The sequence below is a fragment of the Mustela putorius genome, unplaced genomic scaffold, assembly GCF_011764305.1.
Source record: "Mustela putorius furo isolate JIRA1106 unplaced genomic scaffold, ASM1176430v1.1 tig00000382_pilon_pilon_pilon, whole genome shotgun sequence".
NCBI lineage: Eukaryota > Metazoa > Chordata > Mammalia > Carnivora > Mustelidae > Mustela > Mustela putorius.
The window spans coordinates 5481330-5505520 of NW_025421367.1; the positions used below are offsets into that span (position 1 = coordinate 5481330).

The following is a 24191-nucleotide window of genomic DNA, read 5'->3' on the forward strand; positions in this document are numbered from 1 at the left end:
ATCATCCTCCTCTTCCTCATCAACATCAGTGAATATCCAAGGTGTATCTGCAACCCAGCATAAAGGTATGTGCATCAAACTCGTTTACAGTCCCAACCATTCAAAAATCATGTAATAGAATAATATTCCTTCAACTTTTAATAAGTCTTTGTTGACCAGCTAATGTGTATAAGACACTGTATTAGGTGCTGAGTTCATTTTAAGCACTGACTTATTAAATACATTCTGTGTGCCAAATTTTTTACTGAGCATTCTACCAACCATCATGTTATTTAACTGTTAGAATAGTCTTATAAGGTAGGTATTATTTACTCCATTTTACAGCTTTGAAAACCAAGGCAGAGATATAAATAACCTAGTTAATGTTATCAGAGCCTTCTCTTGATTATTCCTTCCTTTTCTGTTAGATTTCTCTCTTCAATGTATTATTTCCATTAGTACTGAGACATACTTCAAATTCTATCCTATTGAAAGACATTACTTTGACTCCCCCTCCAGCTATCACCTTTTTATTTTCCCTTGCCTAGTAAAGAGCTGCCTACGTTGAATCTATTTCCTTACATGTATCCACTGTAGCCTGGTTTGTGCACCCACAATTCTACTTACATGATTCTCACAAGCTGTATGCTTGACATAAATTATGACTTCCCAGGAACACTTCCCACTTGACATAAATTATGACTTTCCAGGAACCACTCTTTCTTGAAGCACTTTCTTTCCTTCGTTTCTTAGTTTTAACCAGGTTTTTCTCTAAGTTTTCTATTGAGTCTCTTTTGCTGGTTCCAAGTATCCTTTAAATAATAAAGTGTTTCAAGATGTATACAGTGATTCCCTCTCTTCTGACTCTGTTTTCTCTTGGAGCTATCTCATTCATGCCTATGACTTCGATAATCAACTATAAATCAATGAACATCAGATTACTCTTTCAAACTCAGTGCTCTCTGAGCTTCAGAACTTTATGTCCAAGAACTCACTTGAATTTCCATCTGGATATCTCAAAAGCCCTTAAACTAAATTTAGTCAATTTAAATGCAATTATTTTTTATCCTGTTTATGTATTCCCTAGCTTTGTGACTGGCATCTTCTTCCAATCAGTTGCAAAAGCCAGAAATGTAGAAGTCATCATTTCTAGTATATCTCTACTACCACTATTCCCTAGTTCAAGTGCTTATTGTCTGCAGTCTGGTATAGGGTGTGTGTGTGTGTGTGTGTGTGTGTGTGTGTGTGTGTGTGAGTTTTGTGATTTTATTTATTTGAGGTGGTGGGGGAGAGAGACCACAAGTGGGTGGCAGAGGGAGAAGGACCTCAGCCAAAGGCAAACGCTTAACCAAGTCACCCAGGCACCTTGTGGTCTGGTGTGTTTCAAATTCACTGAATTCCCTATAATACTAAAAAATCTTTCAATCCCCTTTTTTCCTTAATGTAGTCCAAGTAGCTTTAGAAACAGCAATTTCACCTTGCTATTTTCTTGCCTAAAAATCTTTGATGCCTTTCATTTGTCCTAGGATAAACTTCTGGATGATCTATAAGCCCATTTTTCTATTCTTTGCTTTTGATGTTTTCTCTGACTTTCCATAATCAAGCTGGTAAGTAAATAGATAGTATCATAAATTCTGTAAGTAGTATCATACTACTGTCTATTTTAGAACTACATTCTTTCCTGGATTATTTTATAACCACTGATTGAATATCCAAAATATACTTGCATAGCTTCCAGAAAATTTTCCTGCATTGATTTACCATTGTATGCAATTATGTTATTAGTAAAATTATTTGATTAAATTCTATCTCCATGATTAAACTGTAAGGGAGCAAGGATAATATGTATTTTGCTCCCTAATTTACCACCAATGCCTAGTATTTTCCCTGCCATAAGGTTAATGCTAAAAAATTGTTGAGTGAATAATAAGTGAATAAGTACTCTGAGTGCAGTAAAGCCAAAATTCAAAACCAAGCATGCTGGATTTAAAAGCCTGTATTATCGTGAACCATATTTTATCCTCCAGTTTTGCCATTTTGAAGCAATATTTAGCTCAAGTAATATTGTATTCAGTTTTCATCCTACCTGGTTTGGCACAGAAAATTATAGTCATCAACTCCATCCACGTCTAGACTTAAGTGATAAGGCATAATACTCCCTAACTAAAACCCAAGGAATTATAGGTTAGACATATCTCTCTCCCTCCCCACTCCCAAAATGAAATGGTGGAGGTACTGCTTTGTTTTCCTCTTCAAGGAAGTAGATTTTCCTATTTATCATGTCTAGTGTCTCTGGCCTATGGATCCCATTTTGTTTTCTGGTACTTTTCAATATATATATATATATATATATATATATATATATATATATAAAATTACTAAATACTTTGAAAATATTCATCTTAATTAAGATCTTTTTCATTTCTAGGTTGAGTCTATATGGTTTCCATATAAAATGATAAAATCAGTTTCTTCAATTAAGAGTTTATTTTACGGGTGCCTGATTGGCTCAGTGGGTTAAGCCTCTGCTTCGGCCCAGGTCATGATCCCAGAGTCCTGGGATCGAGTCCTGCATCGGGCTCTCTGCTCTGCAGGGAGCCTGCTTCCTTCTCTCTCTCTCTGCCTGCCTCTCTGCCTACTTGTGATCTCTGTCTGTCAAATAAATAAATAAAATATTTCAAAAAAGAAAAAAGTTTATTTTACTTACTGAAAAGATTTTGTGAAGTCATTAAATTTGTGATTTAGCTGAATGTTAGAACATAGCATCCCACCTTCTAGACAGATACAATATTCATTTATGTATGCATGTATACTTATATACTTGTATGTGGGTATGCATGGTTCCTGTTTAATTCTGTGTCTTCAGGCCCTACTTAGGATCTTAAGCAGTACATATATAATATAAATTGGATTCAAGCCACTCTCCTGCACATATAATTCTCCTGCAAGGGCAATTCTCCTTCATGAAATCCCAAACCACCTCACTTGGTCATTAAAAGACAAAGTAGTACTATCCTTTGTTGTCTTTTTCATACATATGAAATAGCTACTTCTGGCTGAATTTTTTTTCAAAGATTATTTATTTATTTATTTGACAGACAGAGATCACAAGTAGGCAGAGAGGCAGGCAGAGAGAGAGGAGGAAGGAGGCTCCCTGCCAAACAGAGAGCCCAATGTGGGGCTCGATCCCAGGACCCTGAGATCATGACCTGAGCCGAAGGCAGAGGCTTAACCCACTGAGCCACCCAGGAAACCCCTGGCTGAAATTTTTATTTTCATTTTCAAATTTGGTATCTCACAGATTTTATATTTTGGCTGTCTTCCAAATAAATTGTGATGTCAGCAAAATAGTTTAAACATCAGTAGATAGGGGTTAGGGGTTAGGGCAGGATATATTGTAACTGACAAACATTTGCTCTGGTTAATTCTTTAAGTAATTCAGTAAGTAAAATAAAGTTATTTAATCGAAACAGCTAACTTGATTACCTTGTATAGAAACCATAAAGTCTGTAACTGAGAGAAGAGTCTTAATTGTGATAGTTATTTTCAATGTATTCTCAAATTTTATAGTTAGAAAATGCAAATAAATTTTTAAAAACCTTTAATTTACTCACTGCCATAGATAATTAATATCAGTCACACCTGTATATATTTATGAACATGTATTAACATCTACAATGACTTCTACATAAAAATAATCAAAGTAAAGCCTAATTTATTACCTGCTTCCAAACTTAAAAATCATGTAGTTATCATGCCATTTTAATAATAGACATCATTTTTTAAAACTAAATAGTAGTTTTAGTTGTTTGTTTGAATATTCATACTTTCACATCCTCTTGTAAAGAATTTGTGGTTTTTGTAAGTGTTATTATAAAGAACATTTTCATAAACATCCATGAAGCAAAATCTATGAGCTCCCCCTTAACTCATTCTGTAGGACAAATCCCCGGGAGAGAACTCAGTAGTCAAAAAGTATGCAATAAAAAAAAAAAGTAAGCACTGTTTATATGGGTTTAGTTAATTCTTTCCAGAGCTGCTCTCAATTAGCTAAGCAAACAAATAAATAATTAATGAACAAGTAAAATAAAAGTGCCCAATCTGACTGAGAATAGTTTATTGGGACACTACCATATATCAAATATTTTTTCTAAAACTATTTCAGATGATGTGAAGTGTGTGAAAGAAAGAAACTCTTTACTCTGGATACAATAAGATAATACACGACTATAAAAGAAGTGCGTGCCTAAAAAAAAAAAAAGTGCCTACACATATGTAGAAAAGCAGACAGATATAATAAAGTTTAAGAAGAGAGCATCATTAGAACAATGTGATTAGTTAAGAAAGGTAATATAAAAAATGGTTTTTAAAGGAAGATTAAATTTTAAGATTTAGTGAGGTCAGGGTAATATTCCAAAATGGAGGAAATCACATCAGCAAAAGCAATAATTAGGGCCATATGCACTGGCCACATTAGAATAAGAGAATTTTCAAATGGAGGAACAATTAGGAAGTAAAGACCGTTGGCGATGCTGAGGACACTCTGTGGAAAGTCTAAACCGGGACAGAGGATGGGACACTTGACGTCCGTGACAACTGAGAACCCAAGCAGGCTCTGGAGAAAAGCAGATGGAGATTTAGGAATACCAGCCTCTTAGAATTCTGTTTGTCACTGTGAAGCAATTAATTTGTCAGAGACGGCAACATCAAGACTTACAAAAGGGTGTTGGCAGCAGAAATGGCATGAATTTGCCCCAGAGATGCATTACTGGAGCTAGAATTTTTTGGAAATATAAAGGTACCTGGATGCAGTTTTAATGATAGGTCATGAAGAAGGAAGAGTTGAAGATGACTTCAGTTTTTCTCGTCTGTCTATCGAGAAGAAAGGTGGTGCCTCTTATTTGAAATGGGGAATAAAGAAGAATTAAGCTCCAATAAGCCCATGTACTTGAGCCAGAACTGCGTGATATTCTTTAATTTTTCTGTTCAATTGTAGTTGGGCTGGATGCTGTCTGTTTGCCCCTCCTCCCTTCTTCTTCCCACCCATCGTTCTATTCTGTACCTCAGGAGACTGATCTCTACGAATTTCATAAATCAGGCTCTCTTGACCTCTGACTTCAGGTTGGTTTTGAGAGGTCATAGCGGAAAATGAGAAGGCCACGAGAGAGCTGGACTGAGGTGCGCTCCCCCATGCTGGCCAGGAATCTGGTCCTACTTGCATTGGATACCTCAGTCCACATCTCCTAAATCTGCCCTCCCCCATGCTAGCCAGGAATCTGGTCCTACTTGCATCAAGTGAACTGGACTGAGGTGCCCTCCCCCATGCTAGCCAGGAATCTGGTCCTACTTGCATTGGATACCTCAGTCCACATCTCTTAAATCTGCAGGCTTCTCCTGGTTCCAGTGGAGCTAACAGGCCCAGGATGTTTTCCCTATCTGTGGGTTTCTGTGAACCCTTCCAACACTTTATAAATGGTTTATCATACAGCCTACAATTATCCCTTGTAAAGTGGAGCCATCAATTTCTTGCTGGGATCTTAAGTGACAAAATCGATGCAAGAGCTCTGAGTTTTCTAAGAAATGGCTTATTACCTCATGATGTTCAACATGCTTCACTGGAAATTTTGGAGGACCGTGGAGAAGAGGCTCAAATATAAGAAAGACATGCAAGCTTTTTGATGGAAGTTCAGTACATATGGCAATAATTACATGTCAACAACTAATCAGCATATCCAGAGTGGAATTATGCTTATTTTTATCCATTACAGGAAATATCTTTTCCTAAAGAACCTTGAAAATTTCAAAATGAGATAACATATAAAACAAAATCTTTCATAGTTTGAGAGCTGAGAGTTGGCAAAAGAAACATAATTCAGAATGATAATAGGGTCTCATTTTCAGCCTGAATTGCTATTAGAAAAGAAGCTCATCTCTGGTTATTATCAAAGCACTGAGCCAAAACCACAAGATACTGGGGTAAAAGCAAGATGATGTTGAAAATAAGCATAGTAATCTTATTGTCTAGCATTTAGATTGAAAAAAAAAAATGTATGCTTGTGCAGCACCTTTGTTAGTTTCTATGAACACAATAATGAGAATTTCTTTCCAGCACTAACAATGATCAGACACATCACAAGGCACTAGGCAAAGTCTCAACTTGACAATATGTATGTATTTTTAATGTAACTAGACACAGGTTGAAAATTAACATCAAGGGGAAATAACTATTATTCAACAGTTTTTTTTTTTTAGAGTAACATAAGTTGATTTGATTTTTTTCTCCTTTGTAGCAAGTAATTTCATTGTCATTCAACAAATATTTATTAAACAACACTTGGCATATGACAGACCCTCTCCTAGGCACAAAGGATATAATGTTGAGAAATTCCAAGAAGGTCTTTTCACACTTGGATCTTAGGGATCGTTCAGTGAATATTGAAAGTTGAAAAGAAAATGATATAAAGCTGTACCCAGAAGCACTCTGGCCATATAACAATCTACCAATGACAGTGAAGTTTCTGGTTCGGTAAATCCGCTCTGCAGTTAATCTGCTTCGTTGCAGATTCCCACTCCACCACCAATTAGCCGTATGACTTCGGGCGAGACTGTTATCCTCCTTTTCCTCAGCTTCTACATTCTTAAACTGGGATTGAAAATAGAACCTACTTCATAAAGTCACTGTGAGCTAATACAGGTAGTTTGTAGAAGAATGCCTGATACTATTTTTTTTAGCTGTTTTTAATATTAAAAAAAAAAATCTTTCCATATCCCAGAAGCCTCAATGAAATTTTGGGCCCATATTTTATAAATCCCCAAATAATGAGATAGCTCTAGGAAAGTTTCAATATGTATCTGCTGGCATGATCGTCTAGGTGAGAAAACAGAGGGGTAAACTAATTTAAAATTTTTAAGTCATTTTTTTTAACTATCATTTGTAAGGCTAGACCAACCAAAACTAACAAACCTCAATTTAACAATCATATTAATACACAGCACAGCATAATGATAGTGATAATGATGACTGCTGACATTTCTTACCTGCTAGTTTGCTAAACCAATATGTACACTATTTGTATCATTCATTTGCTCAGTGACTGTGTGATGTAGATATTTCTCATTTTATAGATGAAGAAATGAAGCTCAAGGAGGCAAAGAGCCTGACATAGTAATTTCCTAATACATATTTGAACAAAAAAAAATATGGATGACTAGATGAATACAAGCTGCTTTAAGGACTTTATCTTTGATTAGTGACCCAATTTATGTTCCTATTTCTCATCAATTACTGCTATTTAAAGCAGATTGAAACAGTTTCATGAAGAGTTATTAAGTTTCTTTTTAGTCTCTGAAATTAGTTACACCAATTCCTGGAATGCCGCTGGGAAGGAAGTTAAGGGGAGACTTGCAGATCCATACATTTTTAGAGTAAATTTTGTAGTAATCAAAAGTATCAAAGTAATTTTGATATGGAAACTCTTTGGGGAACACTGACCCAAGCATTGGTATAAATTGCCTTATAGAGAAAATAGCACAGTACTCACAAAGCTGGGTACCTTGTAGAATGTATGTTTTTCCTCACAGTAACAGATGTGATATTTCCAAATTATTTAAATTAGCCGTGACAAACATAATAGCATGAGACTATTTTATAATTAATTACAGAATAAATAGAAATAAATTATCTATATATACGTCTCATGTTGCTACTTTATATGAACTGCTGCTTTAGCACTTGAGAAGCATTGTCATTCTGGGTTCATTTTCATTTAAAGCAGCATTTGCTTCATATTATTATACATGTTCAGATCCTAGGAGGCTAATTGTGCATTAATTGTGAGGGAAAGAAATATGTAATGTATTTTGATATAATTCATTTAAAAGCTTTTAACCCTTTCTTCTCAGACACAAGGAGCCATGTGAACACCCCTTCTAGACAAAACAGAAATACATAAATTTATTCCCCAATGGAGTCCTCCTGCCTGAACATTCACCCTGGAAACATGGCTACATTTAGATCACTCCTACTCATCTACATGTTTTTGATTTATTGGAAAATGGAAAAATTCCTTGAAAACAGGAGGAAAACAGATTAGGAATATGGGACTCTCAAAATTGGGAGAGACCTTAGAAATGACCATCCTCATGCTTATCAAATACATGAATCCCTTTCCAAAATGACGGTCATCCAGAGTTCAGCCAAAATATCTCACTAATTTTCATATGGTGTTCCATGCCATTTTTGAAAGATTATAATTGGAAGAAAAAAAATTCAAATGTTGGCACAAAATCCATCCCCCAACAATTACTACCTTTGGAGTAAAATCTCCTTTACCCATCTTGTATCTTACACCTAATATCTACTGAGACTTATGTGCCAGTCCTCTTCTCCAAATCTTCTAAAAAACCCTCTGTGGTGGTACAATTAGAACTATCCATTTCATACCAGGAATATAGAGGCAGAAATAGATTTAGTAGCATGCAGCTGATAAGGTACAGAGATGCTGCCTGACCTCCCTGAAGTTCAAGCTCCACGTCCTTTATATGATATAAAGCTACAATGCAATGTATTAGTTCACTTGCTTGTTTTTTCATCAAATACATATTTAGTATGCTGAGGATATAAATGCTTAGGGAAAAAAATGGAGATGTTAATAGTGGTTATCTTTGACTATTCAGTCATATTCAGGCCACATTATTTTTATATTTATTTACTTTTTTCTATTTTTAAAATAATTTTAAAACAGTGAACAGATTTTACTTGAATAACAAGAAAAAAATACAAGTATATTTTTAAAACAAAGACAAATGACAGGAGAAGACAGGGTTGGAGAGGGTCATTTGGAATCTTAATGTTAAATTTCTGCTTTGCAGTAAGGACGTGGAAGACAGTTCAAGAACATGTCTAAATATAATATAGTACTCTGAATAATGGCCACCCAAAGATAGCAGGTACTAATTCCTAGAAACTGTAAATGTAATCTTGTCAGGAAAAGAAAGGGTCTCCTAGATGTAATTACGTTAAGAATCCTGACAGAGAACTATCCTAGATTATCTGGTTGGGCCTTAAATCCAATCATGAATATCCTTAAAAAGAGGCACATATGCTGTGCCTGGATGGTGTAGTCAGTTGCGCAGCAGACTCTGGGTTTCCTCTCAGGTCATGATCTCAGGGTCATGAGATTGATCCGTGCCTAGAGCTCCCGCTCCCTGCTCAGGGCAGAGTGGGCTTGAAATTCTTACTGCGTCTCCCTCTGTAACACCCTCCCCTGCTGCCTCCCCACAACCTCTCTCTCAAATAAAGAAATACTAAAATAAAATAAAAGAGGCAGATATGATAATCACATAGGGGGCAATGTGGAAACAGATGCAAAGACTGTAAGGACCCCGTCACAAGCCAGAAAAATGGCATCAGTCACCAAAAGCTGCAAGAGTTCACTCCTAGAGCCTCTGAAAGAAGTCTGGCCCTGCCTCTATGACTTGATTTCAGACTTTTGAGTCCAGAACTGTGAGAGAATAAATTTCTGTTGTTTTAAGCTATCAAATTTATGGGAATTTGTTACAGCAGTCAAAGGAAATTAACATCTATAAATTAATACATACAAAACATAGTATGAAACAAAGCTTCCAATGATCCCTTGTGAGAAGCCATAAAAAGCTGAGGTTTTTTAAAAAAGTTCACCGCTAATTCTCAAATGTTGGTAAGTGATGGCCAGCCTTTAATTAGCTGAGCATTTTGGGAGCGAGTCCACAGTGTACAAAGTACTGAAATTAGATAGTAGCCACAGAAATCCCTCCTTAACCCACCTTTTACTCTCAATACGAGGAACTGATTGGAGCTACCTTCATGTTTTTGGAAACCCAGAACAGAGTATCTGTGGCAAGGTTAAGAGTCTTTATTTGGAGAAGACGGGGTTTAATTGCTAACCTTTCTCAATTAATTACTGGGATCTTGACTTTGTGTTTTGTGTCCAATAATATACACCGTTTTACAACATTTATTATTTCTCAACCAGAAAAAGAAATGTCAGCTGTTCAGGAGGTAGTAAATGCCAACAGTTTCAAATGAGGTCGATGGCAGTAGGAGAAAACCGAAAACAGAATTCTTTTGGAGCTTATGTCTCATTATGAAACAGAAAGATGGAAAGCAAAAACATAGCTATATAATATCTCTTATGGGGAAATCTGGAACCCCTAAAAAGAAGGGTCCAATAAGCCATTTTCAATGGACAAGAATATTGATGATAATTAAAATAGTCCCATTTAACATTTTATCTTAAATAACTAATAAACACTTTGTGAGTTTAAAAATAAAGTAGAGGGCACCTGGGTGGCTCAGTCGGTTAAGTGTCTGCCCTCAGCTCGGGTCATGATCCTGGGATCCTGGGATTGAGTCCTAAGAAGGTCTCCCTGCTCAGTGGGGGCGTCTGATTCTCTTCCTCCTTTTTCCTCTCCCCTCCTGCGTGTGTGTGCTCTCTCTCAAATAAATAAATAAAATCTTTTAAAAAATAAGTAAAAATAAAGTGGAAAAAATGTGGTTCATCCTTGCAAGAAACTCTATAATAGGTAAACCTAGAGTCCCAAAATGCTGAATACAAAGATTTTGCTAATTTTTTAAACAAAGTATGTAAACAAGTATAATTGTTTTATAGTTAAATAACTTTCCATATATTTAAATTTTAAAACTGGAAAATTGGAAGAAAAATGTCTTCAGCAGGAAGATGGCAACCTAATCATACTTGCTTTTGAAACTGAACTTAAAAAAGAATCTCCTTTGACTTATGGGACACCTACTTTTCTTGGCTTTTTTCTACTTTGAACTACAGTCAATTATGTTCAATATAATCCTTAAAATTTGGTGTTGAAATTGCATATGCAGTGTAACATTTACTTGTGTAAAGATAATATGTTTTTGCAGAATTACAAGAATTTGACTACATTTTCTATTGGTTAAGAAAGCAGCATTCTTGGGGTGCTTGGGTGGCGCAGTTGGTTAAGCATCTGCCTTTGGCTCAGGCTATGATCTCAGGGTCCTGGGTTATGATCTGAGGATTCTGCAATCAAACCCTGCTTGGGGCTCCCCGCTCAGTGGGGAGTCTGCTTCTCCCTCTCCCTCTGCTCCTTCCCCTCCCCATTTGTGCTCACTCTCTCTCTCTAACTCACTCTCATAATAAATAAAACCTATTTAAAAAAAAAAAAGAAAGAAAGCAGCTCTCTCATGGCAGGAGGTGGTAGGAGGGAAAAATAGTAAAATTCTTATAGAAATTACTTTGGTGATATTTATCACACTCAGAAAGATAAGAAATGTCATATTTGCAAGGTTCTTTGCATTACAAACAGCAGAACAGGAAACAACTGAGGTGTTCATTAATGCAAAATTGATTTAATAAACTATGATGTATCTGCCTAATGGAGTATTATGCAGCCACAAGAATAAAATAATCTATACCTATCAGAAAATTTGTATATTAGCTCTCTACAGAGCTATATCTATATAGCTACATACATATACAGAGAAAATAATATATACATATATACTATACAGAGAAAAATATAGTTTGTTTAGAAATAAGCATTCAGAATGCTATATTTCAATAAGAAAGAGATGATACTAAGAACATATATTTATGTTTGCTCTTTTTTTTTTTAAGATTTTATTTGACAGAGAGAGATCACAAGCAGGCAGAGAGGCAGGCAGAGAGGAGGAAGCAGGCTCCCTGCTGAGCAGAGAGCCTGATGCGGGGCTCGATCCCAGGGCCCTGAGATCATGACCTGAGCCGAAGGCAGCGGCTTAACCCACTGAGCCGCCCAGGCGCCCCTATGTTTGCCTTTATTCACATAGAAAAATCATGGTAAGAATACACATGAAACTAATCAAAGTGGTTAGTTACCCATACGGAATGAGTGTGTGTGTATTGCGGTGGGAAGAATAGATGCAAAGTAAGATTTCTCAATGTAAACTGTACAGTTTTGATTCTGAAATCATATGAATGTTTTATCTATTCATAAAATAAATTTAAAATGAAAATAATATGCAAAAGTAAAATGCAAATAATATTTAAAACAAAAATATAATAATAAACTATTAATGTATTTCTCTATACTGTTAAATTTTTAAAATATCCTTTTTACTTTTTTCTCCAGAATTTCCACATTGTGAGAATATTACTTTTTTAATATGAAAAAATAACTCTTTTGCGTAAAAAGCTATTTTGAATTACTTCAATCATAGTATTGAAGATAGAGCCAGTGGGCTCTATATTAGTCTGGATACACTGAGGCAACTTGGAACTGAGAATCTGCAATGAGTATGAGCCTTGGCACATTTAAAAAGATTTTAGGGAGGATAAAAAGTTTTTGTTTCATATTTAAGTTTCTTTAATGATGTGTGTATGTGTAGGAATATTTTTATTTTAAATTTAAATTTGGCCTTCCTTGGCGAATAGCTACTCTTCTTGCTCAGCAAAATGAACTCAGAGGAAAGTATCAGTGACTAAAGTTTTGGATGCATTGGTCTAGTATTTTTAATCTCAAAAGTTCCATTGATTTTATAGTTGCTCTCACTTGATAGAACACATTATGTTTGTTCCTGGCTCCTGCCTCAAGCTACTCAAGTATCATCGACTTCTTTCTCTGCCTTAAAAACATCAAATTGACTGCTATGATTAAGAAGCAAAGTGTTTCAATTCTAAATATGCATTTTTACCATGCCTGTCAGATCAACCAGACACAATTAATGTGGTAATCCAATTAAAACCTAGTTTACAACAGTTAAAATTAATACAACAATTTCCCCACTTCTAAAATACATTAAGTAGGTTTTGGGTTGTTGCTATTGTTCTGGTTGCTATTTTAACATGCATTGATTTCCTAGACTAAAGAAAGCTGTAACAAAGGCACTGTAACAAAACATAAATATCCAGCAAGGCCAGATATCATGACAAATATATAATCATGCAACATGAATTTTTATTGCATTTCTTCCCTGAGTCAGAAAATGTTTTGAGTAAAGCTTCAGCATCATAGAAAGCAGGCAATATTCCTGTTCTCATGAAGCTTACATTTTAATACAGGAAGACATACATGTATCTGTTCATTTATAAATGAAATTTAAAACATAAGGGAATAATTGGATAATGTAAAGTGCTGGGTTGTAATTAAAAGCAGGTTGTGTGTTTGAAAGTGTGTGGGGGGCTACTTTGGAACGACTATTCAAAAAAGGCCTTTCTGAGCAGGTGACATTTTAGCTGTGATCTAAAGGCTGAGAAAAGCCCATTCATGTGAAGATGAAGAGGAGAATGTTGATGTCTGAGAGGAAGGCCAGGGAGCTCAGACCCTGCTTTATAAACCAAGTTTAAGTGTTTGTATTTTTTTTTTCAAAGATTGTATTTATTTATTTGACAGACAAAGATCACAAGTAGGCAGAGAGGCAGGCAGAGAGAGAGAGGAGGAAGCAGGCTCTCCACTGAGCAGAGAGCCCAATGTGGGGCTCGATCCCAGGACCCGAAGATCATGACCTGAGCTGAAGGCAGAGGCTTAACCCACTGAACCACCCAGGCGCCCTAAGTGTATTTTTACTCTAAGTGCAATGAGAGGCCATTGGAGGGCTTTGAGCACAGTATCACCTGATTTTTATTTTTATTTTTTTAATTTTAATTCAATATAATTAACATACAGTGTTATTTAGTTTCAGGTGTACAGCAGTGATTGAACACTTTCATACATCACCCAACGCTCATCATGACAAGCAGACTCCTTAATCCCCATCACTGTTTCACTGATTTGCATTTTTGAAAGAACACTCTGACTATTGAATAGAAAATATATTATACAAGAGAAGAAGCAGGAGGCTAGGCTAGTTCTGGATAAAGAAGATTGGTAGCCATTGAGAAAAAGAAAGGTGTGATTATTTCAATTATGTTCTGGAGGTAAACAGGAGTTGGTAATGTGTTGGGTGTGGGGCTCAAGGAAAGAGTGGAAAGAAGCCTAGAGATGTGTCAGCACTGGAGTGCTGAGAGATCTCATATACTATGATGGGGAAGATAGAGTAGTGAAGAAACAGAATTTGGGGGAAAATCAGGAGTTTGGTATAGGCCGTATTAAGTATAAAGTGTCCACTAGACACACAAGAAAATGATAGGTAGGAGGTTAGATATATGAGCCTCAAGTTCCAGAGACATATTCAAGCTGGAGATAGACTTTTGAGAGTCCTCTAACTATAAATCGCATCTGAAATCACAAAATTTGTTCAGGTAATCCAGGGAGAATGTGTAACCTAATAAAGATAGGAGGCTAAGGGAAGATCTTCAGAGCGTGTCTAGATTTAGGGGGACTAGAGTGGAGGGGGGGGGCAGAAGGAAGGCTGAGGAGGGGTCAGGGAAGAAGAAGGGGCAAGCGCCGGATGCGAAAAGTTCCTGTAAGAAAGCAGTACAAGAAATGATCATCTGTGTTAAGTGCTGGAAGCAATCAATTGAGAGCATGACTAGAACACTGACACACAGACTTGGCCCCAAGGAAGATACTGGGTAATCTCAAGGGAGTGGTAGAAAAGCAAGTCTTACTCCAGTGGGCTGAAGAGAGAACCTTCGACGAGAAGGTAGAGATACTTATTACAGAGAACTTCTCCCAAAGTTTTCGTGTGACAGGGATCAGGCAAATGATTAGTAGCAGGATAAATGCAGGTCCCAAGGTGTTCGTGTTTTGTCCTCTTTTGTTTTAGGGGAGGATATAATAGAGTGTTTTTACTTGCTGCTGGTAATGATTCAGTAGAAATAGGAACAATAATCCCAGAACCATTTACTGAGAAGTCTCTTCTTTCCCAACTGATCTTCCTCTCTCTACTAGCTCTGTTACGAAATTACTTTTGATATATGTGAGGATCTGTGTTATTCTGTCCTATTGGTCAGTTTGTCTGTCCTTACATGAGTAATAGACTATATTAACTATTACATGAATTATATTAATTATTATAGCCTCATAAGTCTTATTTCATTCTCCTTCATCAGAAATGCTCTATCTATTCTTTGCTCTTTGTACTTGCCTATAAAGTTAGAACCTCCTTACAACACCTCCCTCCAAAATATCCTGTTAGGATATTTATTGGCACTGCATTGAATCCATAGATCAATTTCCTTCTTACAATATGAAACCTTTTATAGTATTAATGGAAACTTTATAGGATTAAGACTTCCAATCCATAAACATGTTACATCTCTCCATGAATATAGGATTTTAAATGTCTTTCCACAAATAATTTTCATTCATATATTTTATATATGCACATATACAAATTTTAATTGTACATATGCTATTATATATTTTATATGTAGTATATATATATCTTGTATATTTTGATGCTTTTTAAAATGGCATTTAAAATGTTTTTGAATTGTTTACTGCTAGGGTATGAAAATGTATGTAGATTTTGTATACATCAATCTTGTTAAACTCTTATCTGTAAAATATTTGAGGGGTTTCTAGGCACACATATTGTCTATAAATAAGGACAGTTGTATATCTTCTTTTCTAATCCTAAACAATTTCTTTTATCTTAATGTTTGCTGACAAGGACCCAATAATAAGATGGTGAATTGAAGTAATGATAGCATATATTCTTAACTAAGTCCAGGTATTAAGAAGAAGCTTTCAATGTGCCATTACTAACTTTGATGACTGCTACAGTTTTCTGTTTCTCAAAAAAAATATATATATTTTATTTATTTATTTGACAGAGAGAAAGAGAGAGAGGGGGGGGGGGCAAAAGCAGGGGAAGCTACAGGCAGAGGGAGAGGAAGAAGCAGGCTTCCTGCTGAACAGGTTGCTAAATGTGGCGCTTGATCCCAGGACTGTGGGATCATGATCTAAGCAGAAGGCAGATGCTTAACTGAGCCACCTAGGTGCACCTGCTAGAGGTTTTTAATAAGATGCTCTTTATAATTTAGTTTGCCAAGAATTGCTTTTTTTTTTTCAATATCATGAATAGAAGTTAAATTTTACTCACATCTTTTGTATCTATAGAAATAAACAGATTTTTTCCTCCTGTAATCTGTTATACTATTAATAGTTAATTCTTAAATCTAAGTGAAACATAGCCAGTACTATATTTACACAGCCATTGCATTTCCTTCCTGAGCACACCAGGAGCTTTCATTTCCTGGTCACTCTGGTGAGATGATGTGACTGGGTTCTTTCCTGTAGTAAATGGGCAAAAGTGAGATACTTCCAAACTTGGTTCTAAAACATGCTTTCTCTATCTCTTCCCATTTGTATGGTTGAAAAAAGATGTCCTTAAGCTACAAAGCTACAAATGATAAGCACATAATTCTAGACAAAGCTGTGAGTGGTGTGCGTGTGCCTACACATGTGTGTATGCATGTAGATATAAATGTGTGTGTGTGTGTGTGTGTGTATGTGTATGTGTGTGTGTGTAAAGCATTCTCCAGGGATATTTTTTCTACAAGTGCTTAGAGAACACCACCATCTTACAAGAGCTCTGAAACCCTTGGGAAACTATACTATACTATCAGAATGGGTACTACTTGAATTTTTCTAATGATGACAATTCATTGCTAAGAAAGGAAGCAGAGTAGTGTCACTGAAAGGATCTGAGCCCCTAGTGTGCTATGGTCTCTGAAGCCCTCAAGAGCAGAGCTTTTATTTACTTCTCTATCCCCAGTAGTTAAGGAGGTATTGGGCATATTAAAGGTACTGACAAAAGTTGAATGAAGCCACCTAATTTTTTTGGTGAGTTTCATCACTTATAAAATAGGGATAATTATAATATAGTACATACTCAAACTAACATAAAGGATAATTTGGAGATTAAAATAAATAAGGGATGTAAAATTTGTAGACTGCTAAACATTAAAAATACAATACTTTTCCTTTTATTCTCCCAAGATAACTCATGTTGTCTAATGATTACAGACATTAAAGGATAAAACTGGGTGTTTTAGATGAATTGAGCTCCCTGTTATCAGAAGAATTCAGATATGACTTGAGACTTTATTTAGTGAGGTTGTTAGAAAGAGGATTCCAGTAGTGGGTGCCCTTTGACCTCCCAAGGTTTAGTCTCTTTTCCAACATAAAGGCACCATGATGTAAGGGTCTGGAAGGGAAGAGGAGGAAAATATGCATTCATTAGGATTATCTTAAGTAGAGAAAGACAGTAAAGTGAGAGCACAGGCTAGAGATTCTGATGAACTGGTTTTATTTTTTTTATTTTTTATTTTTTTAAAGAGCTGATTTTAAACTCTAACTTCATCCTAGATATATGACTTTGAGAAAATTATTATGAATATTTTTATCTCTGTTTCCTCTTTAGTAAAATGGAACTAAAAAAAGAGAGCCTTCCATAGAACGTTGTTTAGAGTTTTAAACAAAATAATACATGTTCAGTGTTGAGCATAATACCTTATATATGGTTAGGGGTAAATAGTTGCCATAATTAGGATTTTTTTTTTTTTATCTAAGTCTAGTTTGGTAATTCTTTGGTACAGGATAGTTTTAGCACTCAGTAAATGTTATCTATTATTATTATTATTATTATTATTATTATTATTGGTATTTACAACCTAATAGAACACTATGTGTTGAAAAGTAATCTCACACACACACACAAGATTACTCATAATAACATACGTTGAAGAATAAACAAGGTTTGAGCTAGATAGATATATGCGTTTTCATGTTCATTTTGCAAAGAGATTTTCTTTGGCAAATTAGGAAATGAAAACCAGCAAGACTCTGACCTAGAACTAAGCAGAATTCTGAACAATTTCCTTAGCTCACTCAGACCATTATGCCCCCTATTAACAACAAGCAGATGGAGATTGGGGTGGGGTGGGGAAAGCCTGTTACTTCCTTTCTATTCTAAAAAAGAAATATAAAAATAAGCTATTTATGACATAAATCAGATGCTCTTTGAACATTCAGAATTCAGGGTGCAATAGTCATGCTGGTTCCCTTTTCATTCCAGGTTGAGATAATTAACCTTCATTTTTTGTACCAGAGACATCAGTGACCTCATATTTGGGTGGGACAATAAACAGTCCAACACTCTAATGTCAATTAGGTTTTCCTTTTTTTTCTTCCCAAGAAAATACAGCTTATGTGCTACATATGTGTCCAAAGGGCAGAAGCTATTTTTTTTTAAAGATTTTTATTTCACAGAGATCACAAGTAGGCAGAGGCAGGCAGACAAGAGGAGGAAGCAGGGTCCCTGCTGAGCAGAGAGCCCAATGCGGGGCTCGATCCCAGGACCCTGAGATCATGACCTGAGCCAAAGGCAGAGGCTTTAACCCACTGAGCCACCCAGGTGCCCCGGGCAGAAACTATTTTTAACCATTACTATTTTTAATGAAAAATAAAAACCTATAGAGTATCACTGTTGTTCATCCAGTTCTTGCTGAGGAAACCTAAAATCTAAATTTAAAGTCTAGTTGCATTCTACGATTATTATAACTAAGTATCAATTAAGAATCTTAATGGAAATCTTCTAGACTTAGTAAAAATAAAAGGTAACTGGGTAACAGTTATCTCTTAGATTGTCAAAGTAGAATACTAATTCAGAAAGCACAAGGAATTGCTCCAAATTTCTTTGATAAGAATAATAAAAAAGCACATCAACTATATTTTTTCATTTTATTTACCCATGAGCACTGGTAAAAGAAATATTTCCTGGCAAAGATGTCTAGCAGTGGTATTAGGAAACAAAACCGAATTAAAAAAAAAAAAAAAAGGCACTCATATAATATATCTCAAAAATATACCTTTTGAACAGCCCATGTTTCACTGAAATATGTTTCTTGTCTAGTAGAAATCTGTTTTCACTCAATTTTTAAAATAAGTTAATGACTTTTGGTCATAGAAAAATGTTGAATTTAAGTGGACTCTATATTAAAGTTCTTCATTATGACAGGTAAATTTTAGTAAGCAAGATGGAATTCATGTTAGTATTTTTTAAGTAGAAATTTTCACAGTATATTCAGCCATTTCTATTTAGTAATCAAGAAAAATATGTTTTGCTAAATTGTCTTTAAAATGTACCCACCTCAACAGATACGGTATTTAACAGATTTGTAGTTGAACAAGGAAAGACTTTTTCATCATCATCATCATTATTATTATCAGAAAAGACTTTTTCTAATGGAATTTTGAGAGATAATTTGTCCCCACAACTGATTTTACATCTACAAATCACACAATCTTAGAGCTGGAAAGTATTTTAAAGTTACCCAGTCCATTCTTCTCCAAAATACCTGGATTCTGTTTTCATTCATCTTCGGTTGAACGTTCCAGTGAAAAGGCACTTACTACCCTTAGAGAAAGTTCATTCCATAATGGTAGCCTCTGGTCGTTTCCAAGTTCCACTTCACACCCAGCTGAAACCTGTCTTGGGAATTTCTGCCCCATTCCCACCCTCCTTCAAAATCGCTGCCTGACAATGCCCTCTGGTTCTCAACATCCCTGAACATAGTTACCATGCCCACGTTAAGTCTCTCCTTCCTATTCATATTTCGGTCATCTATTTGGAAACATAAGGTCCAAACACCTCATCATCCAGACAGTCTGCTCTGAGACAAACAAGCATGTTTGTCACTCTAACTATTAAAGCACTGTGCCCCCAAATGCAACACCTCACAAGAAATGCCACCGAGTAGAAGTTAAGAGTATGAGTTCTGGAGTCACACCAACTTTGTTTACATATAAGCTTTGCTTCCTTTTAGTTCAGTCTTGGGCAAGTTTATAAACCGCTCTGTGCCTCAATCTCTCCATCTATAAGACAGAGATCATTCTAGCAATCGACTCATAGAACTGTTGACAGCCTGACACAATGCCTGCACATGGAAAGTACACAAAAAACACTGATTTTTAGAAATGCTGCACTATTGCGTCTATATCTGGGCAACATAATTCAACCAAAAGAGCTCTAAAATTTTGCTAACAGGTGTTCTGATTTACATTGTTTTTGTTCCTAGTGAGTATGTGACGGTCCATTTGGCAAAAGTTACTTTTAATTATTGCCCAAACTGTCCTATTACTGTCTTATTTTCTTGTATTTTTCAAATGGTCTCTATTCTTTAGGTATCTTAAAAAAGATTTCTTCTCACAGTCACCAAAAGATGTTAACTTATAAATAAGAGGTTTGAAATTAACAATCTAACACATTCTCATTCACATTTCTTAAAATCTGAACTTGAAGATGTGGTTTTTATTGACTCAAAGTTGGAGGCTGCAAAGGTGGAAAGAAGATACAGTACAGAGCAATGTTAGAAATGAGTATGCAAATGTATATAGTGGTTCTACTCAGAATTACCCCCAAACTGGATATAGCCCAAATGTCCCTCAGCAGCAGAATGGGTAAACAAGGGACGATGCCTCCATACATTGAGTACTACTCAGCCATGAAAAGGAAGGAGCTGCAGAAAACATGGAACAGCAAGGGTGAATTTCAAGTTATATGTAATGAAAGCAGCCAGGCTCAAAGGCCACAAGCTATAGATTGCCTTTATACCTTACTTGGAAAAGAAAAGCTACAGGGAGAAAACCATTGTCATTTGTGACCAGGAGCTGAGCATGAGAAAAGAAGAGACTAAGAAAGGACACAGGGGAATTTTTCCAAGGGGTTATGTAACTATTCTATACATTGTTGCAGTGGTAATTAATGTAACTATATGTAAATTATATCTCAGTAAACCTGACATTTAATAAATGCAGTGTCACTGATGCTCTGCAGGCTGGAGGGTTTCCCACTGCTGCCAACTCAGCCCGAACTTTGCTCCATCCACACCGCCATGTTCTGGCCCATCCATGATCTCACCCCGCCCACCCAAACTCCTGATCGTGGAGTATCCTCTCTATGCATCGCTCCAGTCAGAATGATCTACCCTTGCACCAAGAAGTAATTTCGCAAATTTCTCCTACACAAATGCCCAATTCCTGTTGTACTTTTTCTCATCTGAGTAAAAGGCTCTGAGGCAGGAGTTACGTGTGTTATGCATTTTTGCAAGCTTCTCCACAATATTTATCATACTCCATGCAGAGAAAACAGAAGTATCTTTCAGATAGTGGGTACTCATAGTATTTGTGGACTGAGTAAATTATTGAATAGATGAGTTGAAAAAAATGAATGTTTCTTATAGGACTCTGGCTCTTGGTGGCCAGGCAATGTTCATCTTAATTACTCTATTTTCACTAGCTTGAAAGGATCTGTTTTTAACATAAGTGAAAGATAAAAATCTCCTTTCTAGCCTAATTTTTGCCAATAATGACTCAACTGTCTCATGCATAATCTTGGTTGGACCTTTAGTTCGTTATACTCATTTTTCTCCTTCATCCCATCAATATACAGGTTTCTTTTCTGTCCTTTCCTGCATGTGACCTTTCCTTTCACGTGGGTCTCTGTGATGGTCTCTGGCAGCTTTTGATGTACACAACCAACCTTACAGAGAGCCAACAAAGGTCTTCTCCCTCACTGTTCTGAACATATCTTATATTTTTCAGACCCAAATAATGACCTCCAGGGATCCCTTGTAAGAAGTTAAAATTTTGCTTCTGCTTACCCACAGGTTAATTATCCAGGTTAACAAAACTGGGTGGGTATGCCATGAAGATCCTAGAACTTCAACACACACATAAAAAACATCACAGTAAGCCCAATCTACATTTTCACTTAACGACATCTGAGGTTTAATGTTCAAAGCTGAGTAAAAATGATGCTGTAAATTAAACATGAATTTAATCTTAACAAATCTAGTCATGTATTCTCAAAACAATCTCAATTATAGAATATCAAAATTCATAAACCCCCAAGGCAAAACAAAATATAAACACATCTTTCTAGTTTTTGCATTATACTGAATAACTCATTAATGATTTGTGTAAGAAAAAAATGATCAAACTGAAAGGAACAGTATAGTTATTTTCACTGTCTTAAAAATATATTTTTCCTATATTAATTTAAAATCTATAAAAACACTAACATGGTATTGGAAGTTGAAGTATTTCAGTTAAAAATCCATTTAAGAAATATATACTATTAAAATGGATATTAATGAATTATTAATTTTTGGCAAGGTTGACCTGTATTTATTATGATGCTAGGAAGTAACCTGAAGTAATCATTTGAATGTACGTATTATTCTAATTTTAAGAAAGCTGCATCTGTGTAAATAAAATGTACATCTGTTTCTCTTAGCCAAAAAAAAAGGGTCGATTTTTTTTTAAAGTCTAGTTTCACTTCTCTCTTTCACTGTGCCTTTTTACCAAAACACGAGAGTATACTTCCCTTTTTAAGTTCCTCCTCTTCCCTCATCTTATTGGTATGCACTTACATAACAGTCATACAGAGAGAAGCTTCATTCCATATGGGTGTGCGTATTTCATGCACATATATGTTATAACCAGAGAAAAAGAAAAAGAGAGACATACATATTCAAAGGCTGACTAGAGTGGAGTACAGATGCTATAACCTTTCAAAAAAAAAATAAATATTTACCATGGGGCTGATGACTTTTGAACAGCCTTCTCTAGACTGGAACTGGATCCAAATCTCTGGTTATTTTGTTCTCTCAGACAAGACATGAAGGACGTGTGATCTGACCACACTGCAGATGGTTTGAATGATCAGCTTTCAAAAAAGAATTTTAGTGAATCCACATACCACATGTTTTTAGTCAGCTGGACTCCTCATTTTATTATACAAATACATACAGTACACACATGTGTGTTCATGTCTCTAGATGGATCTCGATGTCCCTAACTCTACAGTTTGTGCTAATGTGAGAGTTTACAAGTTTCCTGAACATCTGTCAGGACCACCCAAGGAATTCTTAATCTTAAAAAGAGAAAACTGCAGTCAACCAAAATCAGATCAGATCTGAAATATAAGAACAGACTTTTCCTTTTATGACAGCTGTTCCCAATTCTTGATTTATTGATGTTATTTATTTTACACAGGATGCAGTCATGCATAAGGTACAACTCTTTTTGAAAGATGCAAACAACAAAAACAACAAAAAAGTAAAGTACCTCGTGGCTATTAGGCAATGAATACAACAGATAGATACCTTGGCCATGAAGATAAAGAGATTTCAAGTCTTGTGTGGCCATCTAGAAGAAGAAATAGAAGTACTCGAAGGAGGAAGAATTAGCAGAAGTGGTTACAGTCTTAGCTCCTCTTTCTATAAAACTGTAAAACTCTTGTTATCATAGAGACAAGCTAATAAAATACCCAAAAGGTATTCACTTTATGTCTTACAATGAAGTATTTCCTCCTTTTCAAGACCTACTTAGTCAATTTTGGGGAGAAGGGTGTGAAAAATTCTCAAGGAATAAATATTGCAAATTAAATGCGCATAAAATAATTTGAAATAATCCAAAAATAGTTTGAAATAATCAGAAGGAGATATTTTCTTTTTCTTTTGCTGCTGGAAGAGAAACCATAAAATGGAAACGTTTACACAAGGTACCCCTCAAAAACAAAGAGACTGATTTTCCTTTGTTTTCATCACTGGTATCTTAAACATACATGCATAGTTCACTTCAAATCAAACTGACAATAATAGGAGTGAGTTTTCAGATGAAATCAATACAAATTTGCATGAATCTTAAGGATAAAAGTCTGAGCTTTTACCTTTAACTTAATATTCACATGTTAATACTTTGTCTCCACCCAGATATCTGACTGATACACATCTTAAACTCAATATGACCAGAACTAACCTCCTCATCTCCAATCACCATCCACACCATCAACAAACCTGCTCTACCGATACTCCTGCCTCTCTCAGTTGGTGTTAATTCTATCCTTTAATCAGCCAAAAATCTTGAATTTGTCCTTGTTTTCCTTCTTTCACACCCACACTCAGGGCATGAGCAACTCCTGTTGGCTCTCTCTTCAAAATACAACCGCATACATCCACATATTACTTCTACCGGATGATCTCTTAAGAAAGTAGAAATCATTGCTAGATCTGAGTTTTGAAATCTTAATTCAGTTTATGCAGTCTTTTGTTAAAATTATTAATGGTTGATAAATACATCCTTTTCATCTAGCTAATTTAGTAATTGTGCATTTATTCATTCAGCAATGTATACTGAATGCCTACGATAGGCCACGCACCATTCTATCTATTTTGGATATATCAGTGAGCAAAATAAAGATCCTTGTTGGGGTGAATCTTATATTTAATTACAGGAGGCAGACAATAAAC

General features: G+C 35.6%; 1 protein-coding gene across 3 annotated transcripts in view; it reads right to left on the minus strand.

Annotated features, from left to right (window-relative positions):
- Positions 1-24191, minus strand: part of ARHGAP24 (Rho GTPase activating protein 24) — a 508913-nt gene that overhangs the window by 279548 nt on the left and 205174 nt on the right. Inside the window, exon 1 of one of the 3 annotated variants that reach the window (XM_045079403.1) lies at positions 19236-19623. The exons of the other annotated variants lie outside the window; for them this stretch is intronic. Coding sequence (XP_044935338.1) covers positions 19236-19256 — 21 coding nt within the window. The 5' untranslated portion in view covers positions 19257-19623. Of the gene's footprint in view, positions 1-19235; positions 19624-24191 lie in introns of those variants that run through there. 3 annotated transcript variants of the gene reach the window in all.